Raw genomic sequence first — 15,750 nt, 5'->3', positions numbered from 1 at the left:
AAATCCCAAACAGCAGGAAAGAATACAATGGGGTTAGGGTGCAACCGATGGGTAGAGTCAGGGAGGAGAGGTTCCCGAGCTAGTTTTTACACATATCCTCACTATCATGCAACACTTAACCAGGGGCTCGGCTAGTCGTTTTACTGTTTTGCACTATTTTACATGTGATAACTAGTGTATAGATGGTACATAAATCAAAATCTTTTCATAAAACATCTAATATTGATGATTTTCGCTTAAAAAAGGCCACTCAAAGTTCTAATTTTATCATTATTTCTCTAAAATTTACTTCTAACAACCGACACCCACACTAAATTTGAGGAGAAATACTAACAATGTTTGTTTACCACTTTCAAATACACAAAATGTTACATAACTGCACCCAGAAATAATGTTAATCACAGCTTAATTTAATGTTGTATGTTTGTCCATCTTTTTTATTACAGTCCTGATTCTTAAACAGCACATGGAAGGTATGAAGATGTACCTACTGAATAACCAGGATACACAGCAATTTAAGTTTACTACCAACAATGCAACATACATCACACAGTAGGACATACTCAAATTGCAGAAATGCTTAGAGTAGAGGGGTCAGAAATGGAAAAGAAGCTCCAGAGCAGGCAGCACAAGCAAGCAGATATTAACAGTCTGTGGATGAATACCAGGAGTTATCACACCCGTTGGTAAGCTGGCTGGGAAAGAGCAAAAGTATATAAAAACAATCAAATTCCAAACATAACAAGCATTTGCAATGCAATAGGTCTCGCATTAGGAAAGTTTGAGCTATTGGTATTGTAAATGACAGTTTTGTTATTTATGTGTTGGTTTTGAAAATAGCAAAATCAATAGCTTTGTCATTTACAATGCTAATAGTTTTAACTTACGCAAATGTGACACCTATAGCATTTGTAATGCAATATGTGTTGTATTTACGTGAATTAGATGTATTGATATTAAAAATAAATATAGCTTTTAATTTTTTTAATAATTAATACTTGAATAAAAGTTCTTCTAATTGTGTGGAGTGTGTTGCATTCAGTAGAGTGTAATTATGTGGTGGGGGGGGGGGCAGTGTGTGCGCGCGTGTGTGCGCGTGTGCGCGAGGGAATGTGTGTGCGCATGCGTGACTGTGTGATTGAGAGAGAATGCGAGGCAGGGGATAGTGTGCCGTGTGCCTGTATGTGTGCCGTGTGCATGCGCGCGCCTGTGTGTGTGTGTGTGTGTGTGTGTGCGTGCGTGCGTGCATGCAGAGGGGTGGGGGCTGCCTGTGTCTGTGTGTGAGCAAGGGCTTTGCTCCGCGCAAGAGCAGCTCAGACGTGCGCTCCAGAGGTGAAATCTGACATTGTCAAAGCGCGCGGCTGATAGCTGTCCACATTCCTAAATATGGGCCACAATAGGTCTGAAGCAGACACCTTCAATGCCCACGCATTGAGGGTAGGTCTGCTAGACCTAAAAAGGTCCGCCAGAAAAGGCAGCTTGAAATTAAATATAAAGAAGATAACCATATGCCACAAAGCACAGTAGATTTGGACTTATAGGTACATTCACTTAAATCCTAAACATTAGAAGCTGTCCCTATGTCACATGGGATTCCAGAACGGGGCTAACATAATGAGGTCGAGTACGATCCCCTTTTGGAAGGGCTTCAAATTGAAATTAAGGTTTGCCGAATTCGATTCAGCACCCTGCTTGCTGACCAAATCGTACCCATTTTCAAACAACTGATTATGATGTTCTGTAACCGTCCTGGCTGTCTGAATCGCTTCCAAAAGGCATTCGGACAGGCAGAGCCTTTCAGAGCCGAATAGTACAGCTCTAAGACACAGTTGCCGAACGAGCAATTACGATTAAAAAATCTGGACAGATGTTCCGATTCAGTTTGCCCGAAACAGCTGTCGGAATCGGTCTTTGACAAACAATTACATCAAGACAAAGCGAGATAGAACTTACCCCATGCCTTGTGCTGAAAACCTTCCTGCTCCTCTTCCTCGGCCACGGCCACCAAAACCTGTCAATGAATGAAATAACGGAATAAAAAACAATTTTGATAATATAATGTTTACCACACTATGAATGGTGTGATCCTAGATGTTATACTGCATCTACATAACCAACAGTCCGGCTAACTGTTTTTTGAAGAAACCTAAATGGCAGCATTTGCAGCAAGATTTCAACTGGATAGAGAAGCAAGGCAAAGAGCAGCAGCAGAACTTTCTTGGTTGGAAAAGCCTACTTTTGCCAGGGCAGGGAGCATTTACAACATTATGGCTCAATATGTTCCTCTCCCCACTGGTTTCACAATCTATAAAAGACAATTGCTGACAGGTTGCACACACCAGAAAGCACTGCCTCAGAAATAACAGTCATTCAGTGACAGTTGGAGATAACGGAGAAGGGCAAAAAAGGCCTCAGCAGTCTCTCTCCTGTCCCTCAAACAGTATTCTGCTATTTAAAATGACAGTGAATTACTTGTGGGTAAAGCAGAGCACCATAGGAGCATAACTGTACATGGCAAATCCAATGGCCACAAGGAATAACTAGCTATTTCGTTTGCTGATGGCTTGAGAAGGCTCTGAAGCAGAGACATGCTTGACCTTGAAGTCCCCAAGTTCAAACCTTCTACTACAAGTCTAGAAGGATTTTCAGTTTGTTAGGTTTTCAGATGAGCACCTCTTGAAGTTTGCTCATATCAACTAGGGAAATTCTTGCTGAGGGAGAATCTGTTAAAGGAGGCAAAAACCTTCTTGAGTCAGATGAAGATGACCAAGAAAAGAGTATTACACAATTGCAATAATTCTCCAAAGCAGCCTGAAACTGTAGCCACTGAACTTAGAAAACTAACAACTCATTGCTTTCAAGTAACAGATCAAGGTCTATCTGCTTGGACAATTCCTAAACCAATGCACTGCTCTCAGGATAATTCACTGTATTCTTCTTTTAACTGTTTAACCCTACCTGTTTATGATGTAACCCTTGATGTCCAGTCATATTTAACTGTCAAGCACCCCAAAGCCTGATCGAACAAAGCGTGCTGGGTAAGTGGAAAAATTAGGAGGGATGAAAAAAAAAAAATCAACTAAACTCAGTTACAAAGTACAAAAATTCAGTTACAATTTCAATGAGAAGTGAAATTGTTTAGCACAATCACAGAAGCCTGCATAACACAAGATAAACTGAACTAATACTGTCACGTCATTGATGAGAAGATAACAGTAGCAAATACTAGATGCACACAGATCCGGCCTAATGAATATAATAAGTATCAGCAAAAGCATCCCAATGTCTCACAAAAGAAGAAAACAGGCTACAGAAATTCAAAAAAGAATTTCACAAATCATTACATGAATGGCTTATCCCACCATAATTCTCCTCGAGGCTCTTCCTTTCAACAACAATTTCTAAGTTGACATAGATTACTGTCACAGCAACTGCAACATCATCAAGTGCCTGGAGTAGCTTCATGACCCATGTCTTGATGTCGATTGTGTCCACACTAACAATTATCTGTCAGTCTGTGGCATCAGTGTAGAGCCTTTCCAAGATGACAAGTAGTATGGTGTAATATCTGACTTTGACATCAGTATCCTCAATGTCTATTGGGCCTGATGCCAGCGTCTGGAGTGGTGGATACTGCTCGTACTTACTTTCTCTGGATCGTTCCCTTGGAGTATCCTCAAGGACTGAAAATTCACATGCAGTAAAAGGACCCCCACCCCCTTTCAATGGCCACTTTATGGTGCTTCTCTAACTCCCTGAGCATCTACTGGGTCTGGTGTCTTAGTGGACTAATGAGTCCACTATAAGGGCCAGTGTTTGACCTCATGATCACAGGTTCAAATCCCGACGGGGGAACTCAGCCTTTCATACTTCTAAGTATACAAGTATCAATTTACATTTTACTAAGGTCGATAAAATGAGTACCATTGAGTTGGGTAACAATAAACATCTGTTATTCAGCGCCAAGATTACCTTTGCAGTGAACATGCTCTTTACAAATACAAGTTAGGTTATGTGTACATCTAAATGCCATGCTCTGTTCTTACCCCCCTAAGTGAATGTTGTCACAGTCAAAACCTACTGGCAGAAGGGGCATTCCTTCACCGTATGGGAGTTAGGGTGTTGGTATGTGGTTTAATGGCTCGCTACTTTTTCATGAAGCCTGAGCACTCAGAACAGGTAGGTAAGTAAAATGGATATATTTACTTGTAGCCGGCTGTTACGGGTAGGTTAAGTTTTCCGTACATCACAAGCTGCATCTAGATTGAAAAGCAGTCCCAAATGCCAATAGCAGTGTCTTGCAAGCGAAAATAGGGAATGTGTGGAACACTACTTTTAGCACAGTTTGACAGACTTATGTTTCTGGGCAACCCTGAATGTTCAGTACATTTTTAATGAATGTACTGAGATTACCAAGCTGCAAATGTTCATAGATATAGTAGTGGCATGAGACCAAGGAAGGACATTTTGCCTCCCTATTTTTTAAAGAGCAGAACGCACCTTCGATGCAGAAAGTAGCGTGCATTTGGGTTTGTGATCTGAATGCATTTAATAATCAAACTAGAAACCCAAGATGTGACTGTGCAAATGCAACTAACAGTTTCTTGGCTTTTATATGGAGCGGGTGTACCAGTATATGGAAATATGCATCCTTTAGATCTAGTGTTGCGAGGAAATCTCCCTGAGTAACGGTAGAACCTGCTGTAATGTGAGCATGTGAAAATGTTCTGACAGGAGGTACTGATTTAGGGGCCTGAGGTCCAGTATGGGTCTGAGGGACCCGTCCTTTTTAGGGATCAAGAAGTACAGCGAGTACACCCCTGTACCTTTTTCTTCCACAGGCACGAGCTCTAAGGCTCGTTTTTGCAGCATGCCGACTACCTCTTGCTGCAATAACTGTATATGCTCTGCGGACATAGGACGGTGTCGTGGGGGTATGTTGGGTGGAGTTTATGTTAACTCCAGACAATAACCGTACTGGATAAGCTGCCTCACCCACCTGTCTGTAGTGATGGATTTCCAGACCGGCAGGAACTGTTGTAGTCTCACCCCGACCGGTGTCATATGGTCGGGGGTAGTGACAAGACGTCACTGTTTGTTAGTGGCGGAGGATCGGGAGCTGTTTCCACGACCTCTGCCCTTGGTGCTGTTTCCACGATAGCCACCCCTATTGTTCTTGTTGTAGGTGGTCTGCGTGCCTCCTTTACTGTACTGTGTCTGTTGGGACACCTGGCCTCTGGAAGCTTCTCTATTGTTGGAGCGACGAAAAGAATCACCACTGAACTGCTGCGACTGTAGAGCTCCCATAGACTTTGCAGTCTCTGTCATTTTTAATTTTTTCTAAGGTGGTGTCTACTTCTGGGCCAAATAAGTAATCAGGGTTAACCGGCTGATTGAGTATGGTGGTTTGTATCTCAGGCTTGAAGCCGAAGATTCTCAGCCAGGCATGTCTCTGTAACATAACGCTTGTATTAATAGCCCTGGCTGCAGTGTCTGCTGCGTATAGCGCACACTTAATAGACGCGTTGGATATAGGTTTCCCTTCTTGTATTAGCATTTCTGCTGCCTCCTTATACTCATCAGGCAAGTGTTGTAACAGGGTCTCAAGTGTATTATAATGAGCCCGGTCATATCTGGCTAAGAGTGCCTGTGTGTTGGAGATTCGCCAGACATTGGCCGCTTGAGCTGCCACCCTTTCCCTGAGGCTTCTAACACTTTAGATTCCTTGTCAGGGGGAGGAGCATCACCCGTGAACTGGGAGTTCGCTCTTTTAGGAGCATTAGAAACAACAAGAGAGTCCAATGGCAACTGTCCCCTGATATACGTAGGGTCCACAGGTGCTGGTTTGTATTTTTTTTCAATCCTGGGGTTTACCACTCTTGCCCTTGTGGTCTCTTTAAAGAGGTCTCCAGCGTGTTTCAGGACACCTTTCAGCATGGGTAGAGTCTTGACAGTTCTCTCTGAGGTTGAGAAGGTGTCAACTAAAAAGTCCTCTTCAATAGGGTCAGCATGGAGCTGGACATCATGATTTTTTGCTGCCCTCTCAATAAGTGCGTTAAACGCAGCCGTGTCTTCTGTAGCTGATGTTTTAACAGCATAGATATGACCTTCCGGGGCATTTTGTGGCTCCCCTGGGTCAACAGTGTCTGTCCAGGGTTCAGTGTGGTCTTCTGGATCAGTGTCTACAGGATAACTGTAATCCTCATTTTCACCATCGCCTGCATCCACATCTGAATGTGTGGGTGTAAAAGGAGCAGGTTCTTGTCCATATTGTTGTAGAGGTTCAAACAGAAGGTGATGTTGCAGAATCTCTCTTTTTCTTTAATGGAATTTTATACAACTCTATTGGCTGTTCTGGGGCGATCTTTCGCTTGAAAATGGAAAGTCTACCAGTCTCAGCGTTGATGAATTGCCTCGACTGATCTTCCTGCACAGGCTGTCGATGCTTGGTGGCCCCTTCAGCAATTGTAGGCTTTGGCCCCATGGACAATTCTTGGCCGCTTCGATGCCCGTTTTAGGGGCGAACGCCTTAGGTGCCACTGGCGGCGGCAGTGTAAATTTAATCGGTGCAGACGACTTCGGAGGTTTACTGATTGTCTTTGGGGGCTGAGTGGCCTTCGGTCCGACAGCAATAGCCTTTTCTTTAATGCGCTGCAGCGAGTCAGACACCTGCTTCGAAAAAGAGGCGGATGGTTGTGTTGACTCGACGGGGTCCTTAGACCCACTGCTTGTTTTGGACTCCAGGTCTTTACTGACCTTTGCTTTTTCGAGTCGACGTTTAGGATCGAGAACGTTCTGTGTTTCGAGTCCTTTGTTTGTGTCTGCGGTCTTCGACACCGACTTCTTCGGGTCGATGTCCATGACCTTCTTCTTCGGTGCCCCGGCCTTCGGCTCGACACCCTTTAGCGACCTCTCTGGGTCGATAACACTATTGTTTCGTTGGAGCCGACGGTTCAGAAGCCTTCGATCCGACCAAAGTAATGTGTACTTTTGGTTTCGATTTTGTTTCCGGTGCTTTCGGTTTCGTAGTCACCGATGTTTTTGGTTTCGATTTTGCTCAATCAACCGATGGCTCTTTGGAATTGTCCGTAGCCGGGCCTTGAAGCGAGGCTGTAGAACTATGCGTTTGATCTTGGGTAAGGCCTTGTGGCGATCCCTCGACCTGAGCTTTATAGAGTGTTCCAGTCTCGGCCCCCATACTAACAGTTGGGCCTAGCTCCTCGCTCGAGCTATCTTCTACGGCCCCAAGGGCCTCATGGTCGTCTCCTACCTCGTAGTCTTCATTTTCGACCATTTCCTCACCTGCATCGTAACTGGAGTCAATCTCTGATGCAGGATCAGACCGGTTCCCTTGAACTTCCTGCTAGACTCCCTCATCTTCCTCGGCATCGAAGATGTTCACTGGGTCAGGTGCCGTCTACTGGGCTTCCTTCCGCGCCGCGCGTCGAAGGCGAATTGTTTTCTTGGATCGGAACCGAGAACAAGCCATACAGCTGGCTTTATCGTGATCCGGAGACAGGCACTTGTTGCACACCGGGTGGACATCGATGTGAGAATACTTGGAGTTGCAAACGGGACATCTTTTGAACGGGCTCCGTTCCATAATGGATCGGCGATAAGGCCTCTGGCTTCGACCGGGCCTTAGTGCTGAATAGCCACGCAGCTCTTCTTGACATCCGGCTCGAGGATAGAGCTGGAACAAGTACTGGGCACCGATCGCAAAGAGAATACCGACGATAACTAGAGGCCTTTTGGCCAAATCTAAAGTTTTTTATCGATTCCAAACTGGAGTTAACAAATATACATCCGAACCCAATGGCGGAAAAAAACAATCTGAGGATGCGCACTGTAGTCCAGGGGAGGAGCCACCTATCTCGTGATACTTCGAAGACTCTTCCAGGACAACAATGTGCAATCATCCGGACCCAACACTAGGCGGCGATCAATGCACAGATATGAATTCAGCAGCCCGCATGTCTCGAACAAATCGATAACATTGATCAATGTGCGATCTTGTTAGATAGAACTATAACAAAAGTTTTGAATAAAATTGCTCCTCTCACTTAAGTTACAATTAAAGCCCGAGCCGCTCCATGGTTTACTGAACAACTAAAATTAGTTAAGGTTTCCTGCAGGACTGCGGAGCGAAAATGGAGGAAAACTAAAGACCCAATTGATCGTAAATCATATAAAGATGTTTATCATAAGTTTATGGAAAACATAAAAAACAAGAAAATGATTTATTCTTAGTCGTATTGAGAGGGCAGCAAATTCTAATAAGGAATGATATCAAATTCTGTAGGAATTTTCTACCCCACCTGTTCAGACACAATCCTCTATCTCCCAAAGTAAATCAAATGTGTACCACTGAGGTGGGTGAAAATAAGCGTTGTTATTCAGAGCAAAGAAACACAAAGATAAACAAACTCTTCACATGGTTGCTCTGTTTAAAAGATACTAAGTGTCCTGCTCTCAGGTTCAGTGTTCCTGTGTACAAACTGAGTGGGCTTGAGGTAATGCTGAAGTTTCAGAATGTGGCCTTGAACCATGTAAAAAAGCCTCACAGTTGCTCCCCTCTTCCACAGGCCCCTTTATGAATCTGGTGTACACCCAAATTTTGTTTCCTGGATCCCGGAATCATCCACAAAAAATTAATATCTTACGGGCATGGAAAAGCTGGGTAAAACCAGAGGACATACCAGGAGGGGTAATATAATTGACGCACAAGTTACTTACCATCGGTAACGTTATATCTGTAAGAAACATTAGAGTTAGATTCCTTACCTTAGAATATCCCCAGGTGTCAGACTGGTTCCAGAAAGTTTAGTCAGCAGTACCGCTGCATGTCGGTAGGCATAGTCTGCGGCTCCACGTCTGTAGTCGGCGTTGTGATTGCCAGGATGACGTCGCTGGAGTACTTATACACCGCCCTTGCGTGCTGACGTCCGTTCTGTACATAGCTTTCCGCGCCAGAAACGCAGAGCCATGCAAGAAACCAACACTGGTGCCATGAAACTAGGGCCCTGAAAGTGATGTCCTTAACCCTAGATATCGGTTCTCAGAACGGGGAGGATGGGTGGGGCGGTAAGTAATCGAACACCAACTAATGTTTCTTACAGATATATCTTTAAACACGTTAGTGTTAGATTCCTTACCTTAGAATAGGTATCCCAGCAATACCATCCCCGGTGGTGGGTCTGCGAACCAAAATCACACCAGAAAGTCCTGGAGCACTGAACGGCCACAGAAGCAGTCTCTCCGGACTTGGTTTTCCAGGCAGTAATGCTTGGCGAACGTGTGCAGCGAGGACCTGGTAGCTGCCCGACAGATGTCCTGCACAGGGACTCCCCGTCCCAAGGCAGTAGTAGCTGCCGTGGCCCAAGTGGAATGGGCACGCAGCCGCTCAGGAGGATCCTTTTAAGCCAAGGAATAACAGATCTTGATGCACAAAACGACCCACCGAGAGATGGTCCTTTTGTGCTCAGCCCATCCCTTCTTAGCGCCCACGTATCCAACAAAAAGTTGGTCATCCACCCAGAACTGTTGTGTGCGGTTTAGGTAAAAGGAAAGTGCATATTTTAGGTCCAGAAGGTGGAGCCTCTCTTCCTCTTTGGAAGGGTGCGGAGGCGGAAGGAAGGTGGGCAAGGTAACGCTCTGGCTTATGTGAAAGGCAGTAACCACCTTGGGTAGAAATCCTCAGAACAACCTTGTCCGGAAGGACAGAGGAAAGGAGGCTTAGAAGAAAGAGCCTGGAGCACACTCATTCTTCTGGCAGAGGTGATGGCAACCAGGAAAGCAGTCTTGAGAGTCAGAAGACGAAGAGAACAGTTATGAAGTGGCTCAAAGGGAGCACACATCAGATAGGTTAACACCAGATTCAAGTCCCAATGTGGCATTACAAAGGGAAACATGCGAGAAAGGCTCTTTAAGAAACTATTCACAAAAGGGGACTTGAATAGAAAAGGCTGATCAGGAAGCCTCAAAAAGGCTGAAACAGCTGAAAGATATCCCTTGATGGTGCGCAGAGAAGAGCCCTGCTGGGCCAGGTAAAGAAGAAAGAGGAGAACCTCAGAAAGAGGGGTGGAAAGGGTATCCACAGCCTTTGCTGTGCTCGAGGTCACAAATGTTTTCCACCTGCAGGCGTATACAGTCTTCATGGAGGGACGCCTGGCTGCCAGAATGACATCACAGACTTCAGGAGGCAAGTCAAATGGCATCAACTGTCGCCGCTCAATCTCTACGCATGTAGGTGGAGGCTGGACAGGTTCGGGTGGACGACAATCCCCTGTTGCTGCAACAGAAGATCCTCCCGAAAAGGCAGTTGAACCGGGGGATCGATTGACAGACTAAGTAGCTCGGGATACCAGTATATTCGTGCCCAATCCAGAGCCACAAGGATGACTTGGGCCCGGTCACGCCTGATCTTTTTCAGCACTCTGGGCAGAAGTGGTATAGGCGGAAAGGCGTACAACAGACCGCATCTCCACTCGCGATGAAAAGCGTCTCATAGCGAGTGCCGCCTTGGAAATTTTGAAGATCAGAATTGATGATATTGCGTGTTCTCTTCGGTGGCAAATAGATATAACCAAGGCTCTCCCCACTGCTGAAAGAGACCTTGCGCAACGTCAGAGTTCGGACACCACTCGTGATCCATCATGCACCGACAGCTGAGTTAGTCCGCCCTGGTGTTCAGGGAACCTGCCTGGTGTTCAACCACCAGGGTGATGCCCTGATGTTCCAGCCATGTCCATAGGCGCAGAGCCTCCTGACAAAGGGTCCACAACCCCATCCCGCCCTGTTTGTTGCAGTACTACATGGCAGTGGTGTGGTCCGTTAACACTTGCACTACACTTCCCTGGACAGAGGGAAGGAATGCCTTCAGTGCAAGTCGGATCGCCCGCAGCTCCAGAAGAATGAAATGGAGCCGGGACACCGCAGGACCAGAGGCCTCTGATCTCCGCCTCTCCATGTGGCCCCCTCATCCCAGGAGGGACGCATCAGTCACCACTGTGCGCTCCAGTTGGGGTAGGGAGATGGATCTGCATCTGACCCAATCGCAGTCAGTGAGCCACCACTGCAACTGTCTTGCAGTGTCCTCCAAGATCAAGACGTGGTCGATGAGGTTGCCCGGATGTTGTGCCCTCTGGAACTTCAGGTCCCGCTGCAGAGCCCGCATCCGTCACCTGGCGTGATGTACCAGCAGGATGCAGGAGAGCATCAGACCCAGCAGCCGTCGGCCCATCCTGACCGAAACTTGGGATAAAGGCTGAAAGATAGAAATCAGAGCCTGAATATCCCGAACCCCCTTCTCGGGAGGATAAACCCGAAACTGCGCAGAGTCCAGAACCGCTCCGATGAAGAGGAGATTTTGGGAGGGACTCAGATGTGACTTTGGCACGTTGATGGAGAACCTCAGCGAGTGCAGGAGGTCGGCCATAGTCTGGAGGTGGGAGGTGACTGTTTGGGGCGAGCCTGGTTGTTACCAGTCATTGAGATCTGGGAAGGCTGGAACCCCTAATCTGCGCAGATGAGCTGCGACCACCGCCATCACTTTTGTGAACACCCGAGGGGCACTGGTGAGGCCGAAAGGGAGCACGGTAAACTGAAAGTGCTCGTGGCCTACCGTGAAACGCAGGTAACGCCAGTGGGCTGGCAGGACGGAAATGTGGAAATAAGCGTCCTGCAAGTCCAACGCTACCATCCAGTCTCCAGGGTCCAGGGCAATCAAAACCTGAGCTAACATCAGCATCTTAAACTTCTCCTTCGAGAGGAAGACATTGATGCTCCTGAGGTCCAAGATAGGGTGTAGGCCCCCTTTGCCCTTCTTGGGAATTAGAAAGTAGTGGGAGTAACAACCCCGTCCTACTTCTGGGCCAGGAACGCGCTCGAGGGCCCCCTTGGCCAAGAGGGCCGCAACTTCCTCCTGCAGAAGTTGCAAGTGATCCCCCAACATGCGATGGTACTGCGGTGGCATGGCTGGAGGGGTCGTCTCGAAGGGGCGGGAGTAGCCCCTTCGGAAGATTTGCAGCACTCACATGTCCGAAGTGATTGCACGCCAGTAGAGCAGGCGATGGCGAACTCTGCCTCCCACTGGCGTGGAATGGGCCTGAAAGCTAGACTAGGATGCTTTGAGGCAGATGCTGCGGGAGCGGATGAGAACTGACCGGCTCTCTGTCCCCCTGCTCTGCCACGGCGGAATGCACCTCCGCGACCACCTTGAGGCTGGTTCTGCGGCCTGTGGCTGGACGAACCTGCAGGGGTGCCTCTTCCTTGGCCACGAAAGGGGCAAAAAGCAGAAGTTTGCTGGCGCTGGGCCGACAGGCCCAAGGACTTGGCCGTAGGCCCTGGAGTCCTAGAAGCGCTCCAGCGCGCTATCTGCCTTGTGGCCAAAGAGGCGACGGCCATCGAAAGGCATGTCCATGAGTGCGCTCTGGACATCCCCATAAAAGTTTGTGGACCTCAGCCAGGCTTATGAATCGCCACCATCGTTGCAATCGCACTGCCCAGCGAGTCCGTGGTGTCAAGTCCACATCGAATGGAATACAGTGCTGCATCCCGTCCCTCACCAAGAGCCTGGCCGAGCAGTGTTCTGGCCTCCTCTGGACACTGGGGCAGCACGTCCGTCATTGTATCCCACAGAGAGCGGTCCAAAAGGCATGCAGTATTAATGGACCTCAACCCTAGACTGATGGAGGAAAACTGTTTCTTGCCTAACTGTTCCAGTCTTTTGGAGTTGTGGATGGGAGTTTTCGGAGGTGCGGACAGGAAGGCGGTTTAGGACGTGGAGGCCTTGATAACCAGACTCTCAGGGGTGGGATGTACGGACAGAAGCAGGGGTCGCCCGGAGCTAATAATAATAATAATAATAATAAAGGGATCTTATCGTGCGCAAACTTAGCCCAATGGGCATCAAGGCGCCTAATTCCAAATCCAGCTCATAACAAAGAACTCTACAACTCAACCTGTATAGGCTCTAGAGAAGCACCATGTTTTTAGGGCCTTTTTAAACAGCACCAAAGAGCTGCTAGGCAGTGGCGCCGGGCCACGTTCCAATCCACAGGAGAGACTGTGCCTATCATAATGTCAGTGAGGGCCTCAAACTGCAGCAGAGGCTTCGAAGAGCTTTCTGACGGTTGAAGCACCTCGGTGAGGAGGTTAGTCCTCGCGGCTACTGCCGGGAGCTCAAGGCCCAAGGCCGTGGCCGCCTTGCGCAGCACCACAGAATAAGTAGCTCCCTCTTCCATAGCCACGGAAGGAGGAAAGATAAAACCAGTGTCAGGCGAAGTGCCTAGACCACTGGCCATCCCTAGCTCATCTGCCCAGTCCTGACTTAACTGGCACTACTGTGCCATAGGGTGCCCCCCCCCCCTCCCCCCCAGTCCTCTCCTTCATCCGTGTCCTGTTAATTAGGCAGAAATGATGGAGCCGGGCGTAGGTTAACAACTCACCAGTCAGCTTCTGAGACTGCGACGATGGGCGCCGGTCCGACGCAGACCCCGGGCCGGGGCTGAAACCGGGGCCGGCGTCGCCAGAGGTGGCTTGAGAGGGTCGGCGCCAGGGGAGGAGTCATGAGGTCAACCGGCGTCGACCGGGACCCAGGCCTGGATCCCAAGGGCCCTACGACGCCGGGACCGAAGTCGCCGGCCACAGGGCTAGGACTGCCACGAGGAAGTCTTGAATCTGCTCCGGAGTCGCACTGAGCCCAGGGACCGGAAGGTGTGGGGCTGGATATGACTGCGCGGGCTCCCCCAGTGCCGCGCGGGCTTCCCCCAGTGCCTCGCCACCTGAACCCTCGGCAGAGTCGCACAACTGGCGAGGGGAGGTCTAAGAACGATGGCGTGTCTTAGACTTCTTTTTGCCATGCCTCGACTTACCAGAGTACGAGGACTTGGATCCGGACGATAGGTGATGACTCCGGCTCCGCGACCGGTCCCTCGTCCTCCTCCTCCTCCTCCTCCTCCTCGACTGGGACCTCGAGCGGCACAGAGCCGACTGCCGGAGCGCAAGTAACTTACGGGAAAGCTCCCGCCTAGCCTTCGATGTCAAGGCCCGGCAGTCGGGGCACGACTGGTCATCGTGGTCAGCCCCTAAACAGTAGAGACACCGGCGTTTGGGGTCAGTAACCAACGTCAGTGACAGGCATCACACAGCTTGAACCTGGACATCCCTACCGGCACCACGAGTCAAGTCGACTCGAAAAAGATAGACAAAAATGTCCAACAAGTTAGTCAAAAAATGACTACGGGTATGCCCTTCCAGGATCTGCGCTTGCTGGCACGGAAAAAAAGAACAGACGTCAGTGCGCAAGGGTGGCGTCTAAGTACTCCAGTGACGTCATCAGGCGATCACAACACCGTCGACGGACGGAGAGCTGCAGACAACGCCTACCGACGCGCAGGGGTACTGCTGATGAAAAACTTTCCAGATACAGTCCGACGCCTGGGGATAGTCTGAGGTAAGGAATCGAACACTAACGTGTTTCTTTCAGATCTATAAGTTATGCTTTCTAGATGCTGTATCTGAAGTCAAAGACTGAATATTTACTATCCGATTAGAGGGATCAAAGAACAATTCTTTCATAAATATGAAACATTGTTAAGATGTGATTGTGGTTTGTAATGCAAATTACCTCTATATGTCCTAATCAAACTTGAACGCCCAATTTGTTTAGCAATTAGAAAATAAACCTACATCAATTATGCAGCTCAGTAACCTAAATAGGCTGTAAAAGGGATTGAACTAGTTAAAACTAGGTAATATGTTAGTGCATAGCAATCTTCATATTATTCATGTTTAACTTGGTCTTCTTTTCTTACCTCTTCCACGCCCTCGTCTCCCACGGTCTGAAGGTCTGTCGCTTGGAAACCCATCCACACCATTTTCCTCTATCCTAACTGAAGAGAAAGAAAAATTTGTGCTTTTAAATATTTAATGCTAATTCTTCAAATACACATGAATTCAACTCCATCAGACAAACTAACTTAGCTATTCGGCTCAAGCCAAAACGTAGAGCACTACCATGGATCATTACATATTAATGCAACTATTGCACCCAATGGTGTCCTTGAAGAGGCAAGCAGGAATGAAAATTCGGTCCACCACATATCAAGCATCATATCTAGTTTTCTTAAATAGACAACTCTGAAAGCTTACTAACGCACTAGGGCCTTTGAAAGGTAGCAGGGATTTACGTGACGCATAAATGATCTGAAATTTGAGTTAGGTAGAGTTTAGCTGTATGCTCCCGAAAAAGCGTCCATCACTCGAACAATGACCTAATATTTCTATTCTGTATTAAACAGGCTACAATCGTAGGGCTTGTCGACCCTCATTAAGCACTAATGTCACACAATGCACGCAGCACCGTCATCAAGAATGTTGTGCCCACAAATCACAAATTGCTCAACATAGTGAGGTTTCTATATGCAGCAGCTATACTACTTTCCTTGACATTGATGCAATCTACTTACTTCCTACATGGTGAAGGGATTAGAGGTTTTCAAAGAAAAGTACTAAAATGCACGCATCCACTCATTTAACGTGTTCAAGCAACACCCAGCATACCGCCCACTCAATAGTTAATTTTTCCCCTTCCTCTCCCCAAAACTAATATTGGGTAAAAAGGCTCAAGTGGGCGAGGCTTCTACCCAATGACACCAGTGTGAAAAAAGTGTATCACCTACATATATTTCAAATTTACATTTTATTGCTTAGTTAGAACCATATTAAAAGATAAAACTGTTTAACATT

At 47.5% G+C, this 15,750-nt stretch overlaps 1 protein-coding gene across 4 annotated transcripts in view; it reads right to left on the bottom strand.

The window, feature by feature from the left end:
• The window catches only part of UBAP2 (ubiquitin associated protein 2), a 1,436,418-nt gene that overhangs the window by 1,112,019 nt on the left and 308,649 nt on the right, over positions 1–15,750 (bottom strand). For all 4 annotated transcript variants that reach the window (XM_086960301.1, XM_086960303.1, XM_086960302.1 and 1 more), the window contains exons 6-7: positions 14,817–14,894; positions 1,954–2,011 (exon numbers count right to left, since the gene is read on the bottom strand). In XM_086960301.1, the coding sequence (XP_086816427.1) occupies positions 1,954–2,011; positions 14,817–14,894 (136 nt within the window). The remainder of the gene's footprint in view (positions 1–1,953; positions 2,012–14,816; positions 14,895–15,750) is intronic.

This window comes from Lissotriton vulgaris, chromosome 3_1, assembly GCF_964263255.1.
Source record: "Lissotriton vulgaris chromosome 3_1, aLisVul1.2, whole genome shotgun sequence".
In the NCBI taxonomy this organism is placed as follows: domain Eukaryota; kingdom Metazoa; phylum Chordata; class Amphibia; order Caudata; family Salamandridae; genus Lissotriton; species Lissotriton vulgaris.
Note: the sequence above shows the minus strand (reverse complement) of the source record. Positions and strands in the feature narration are given on the sequence as shown.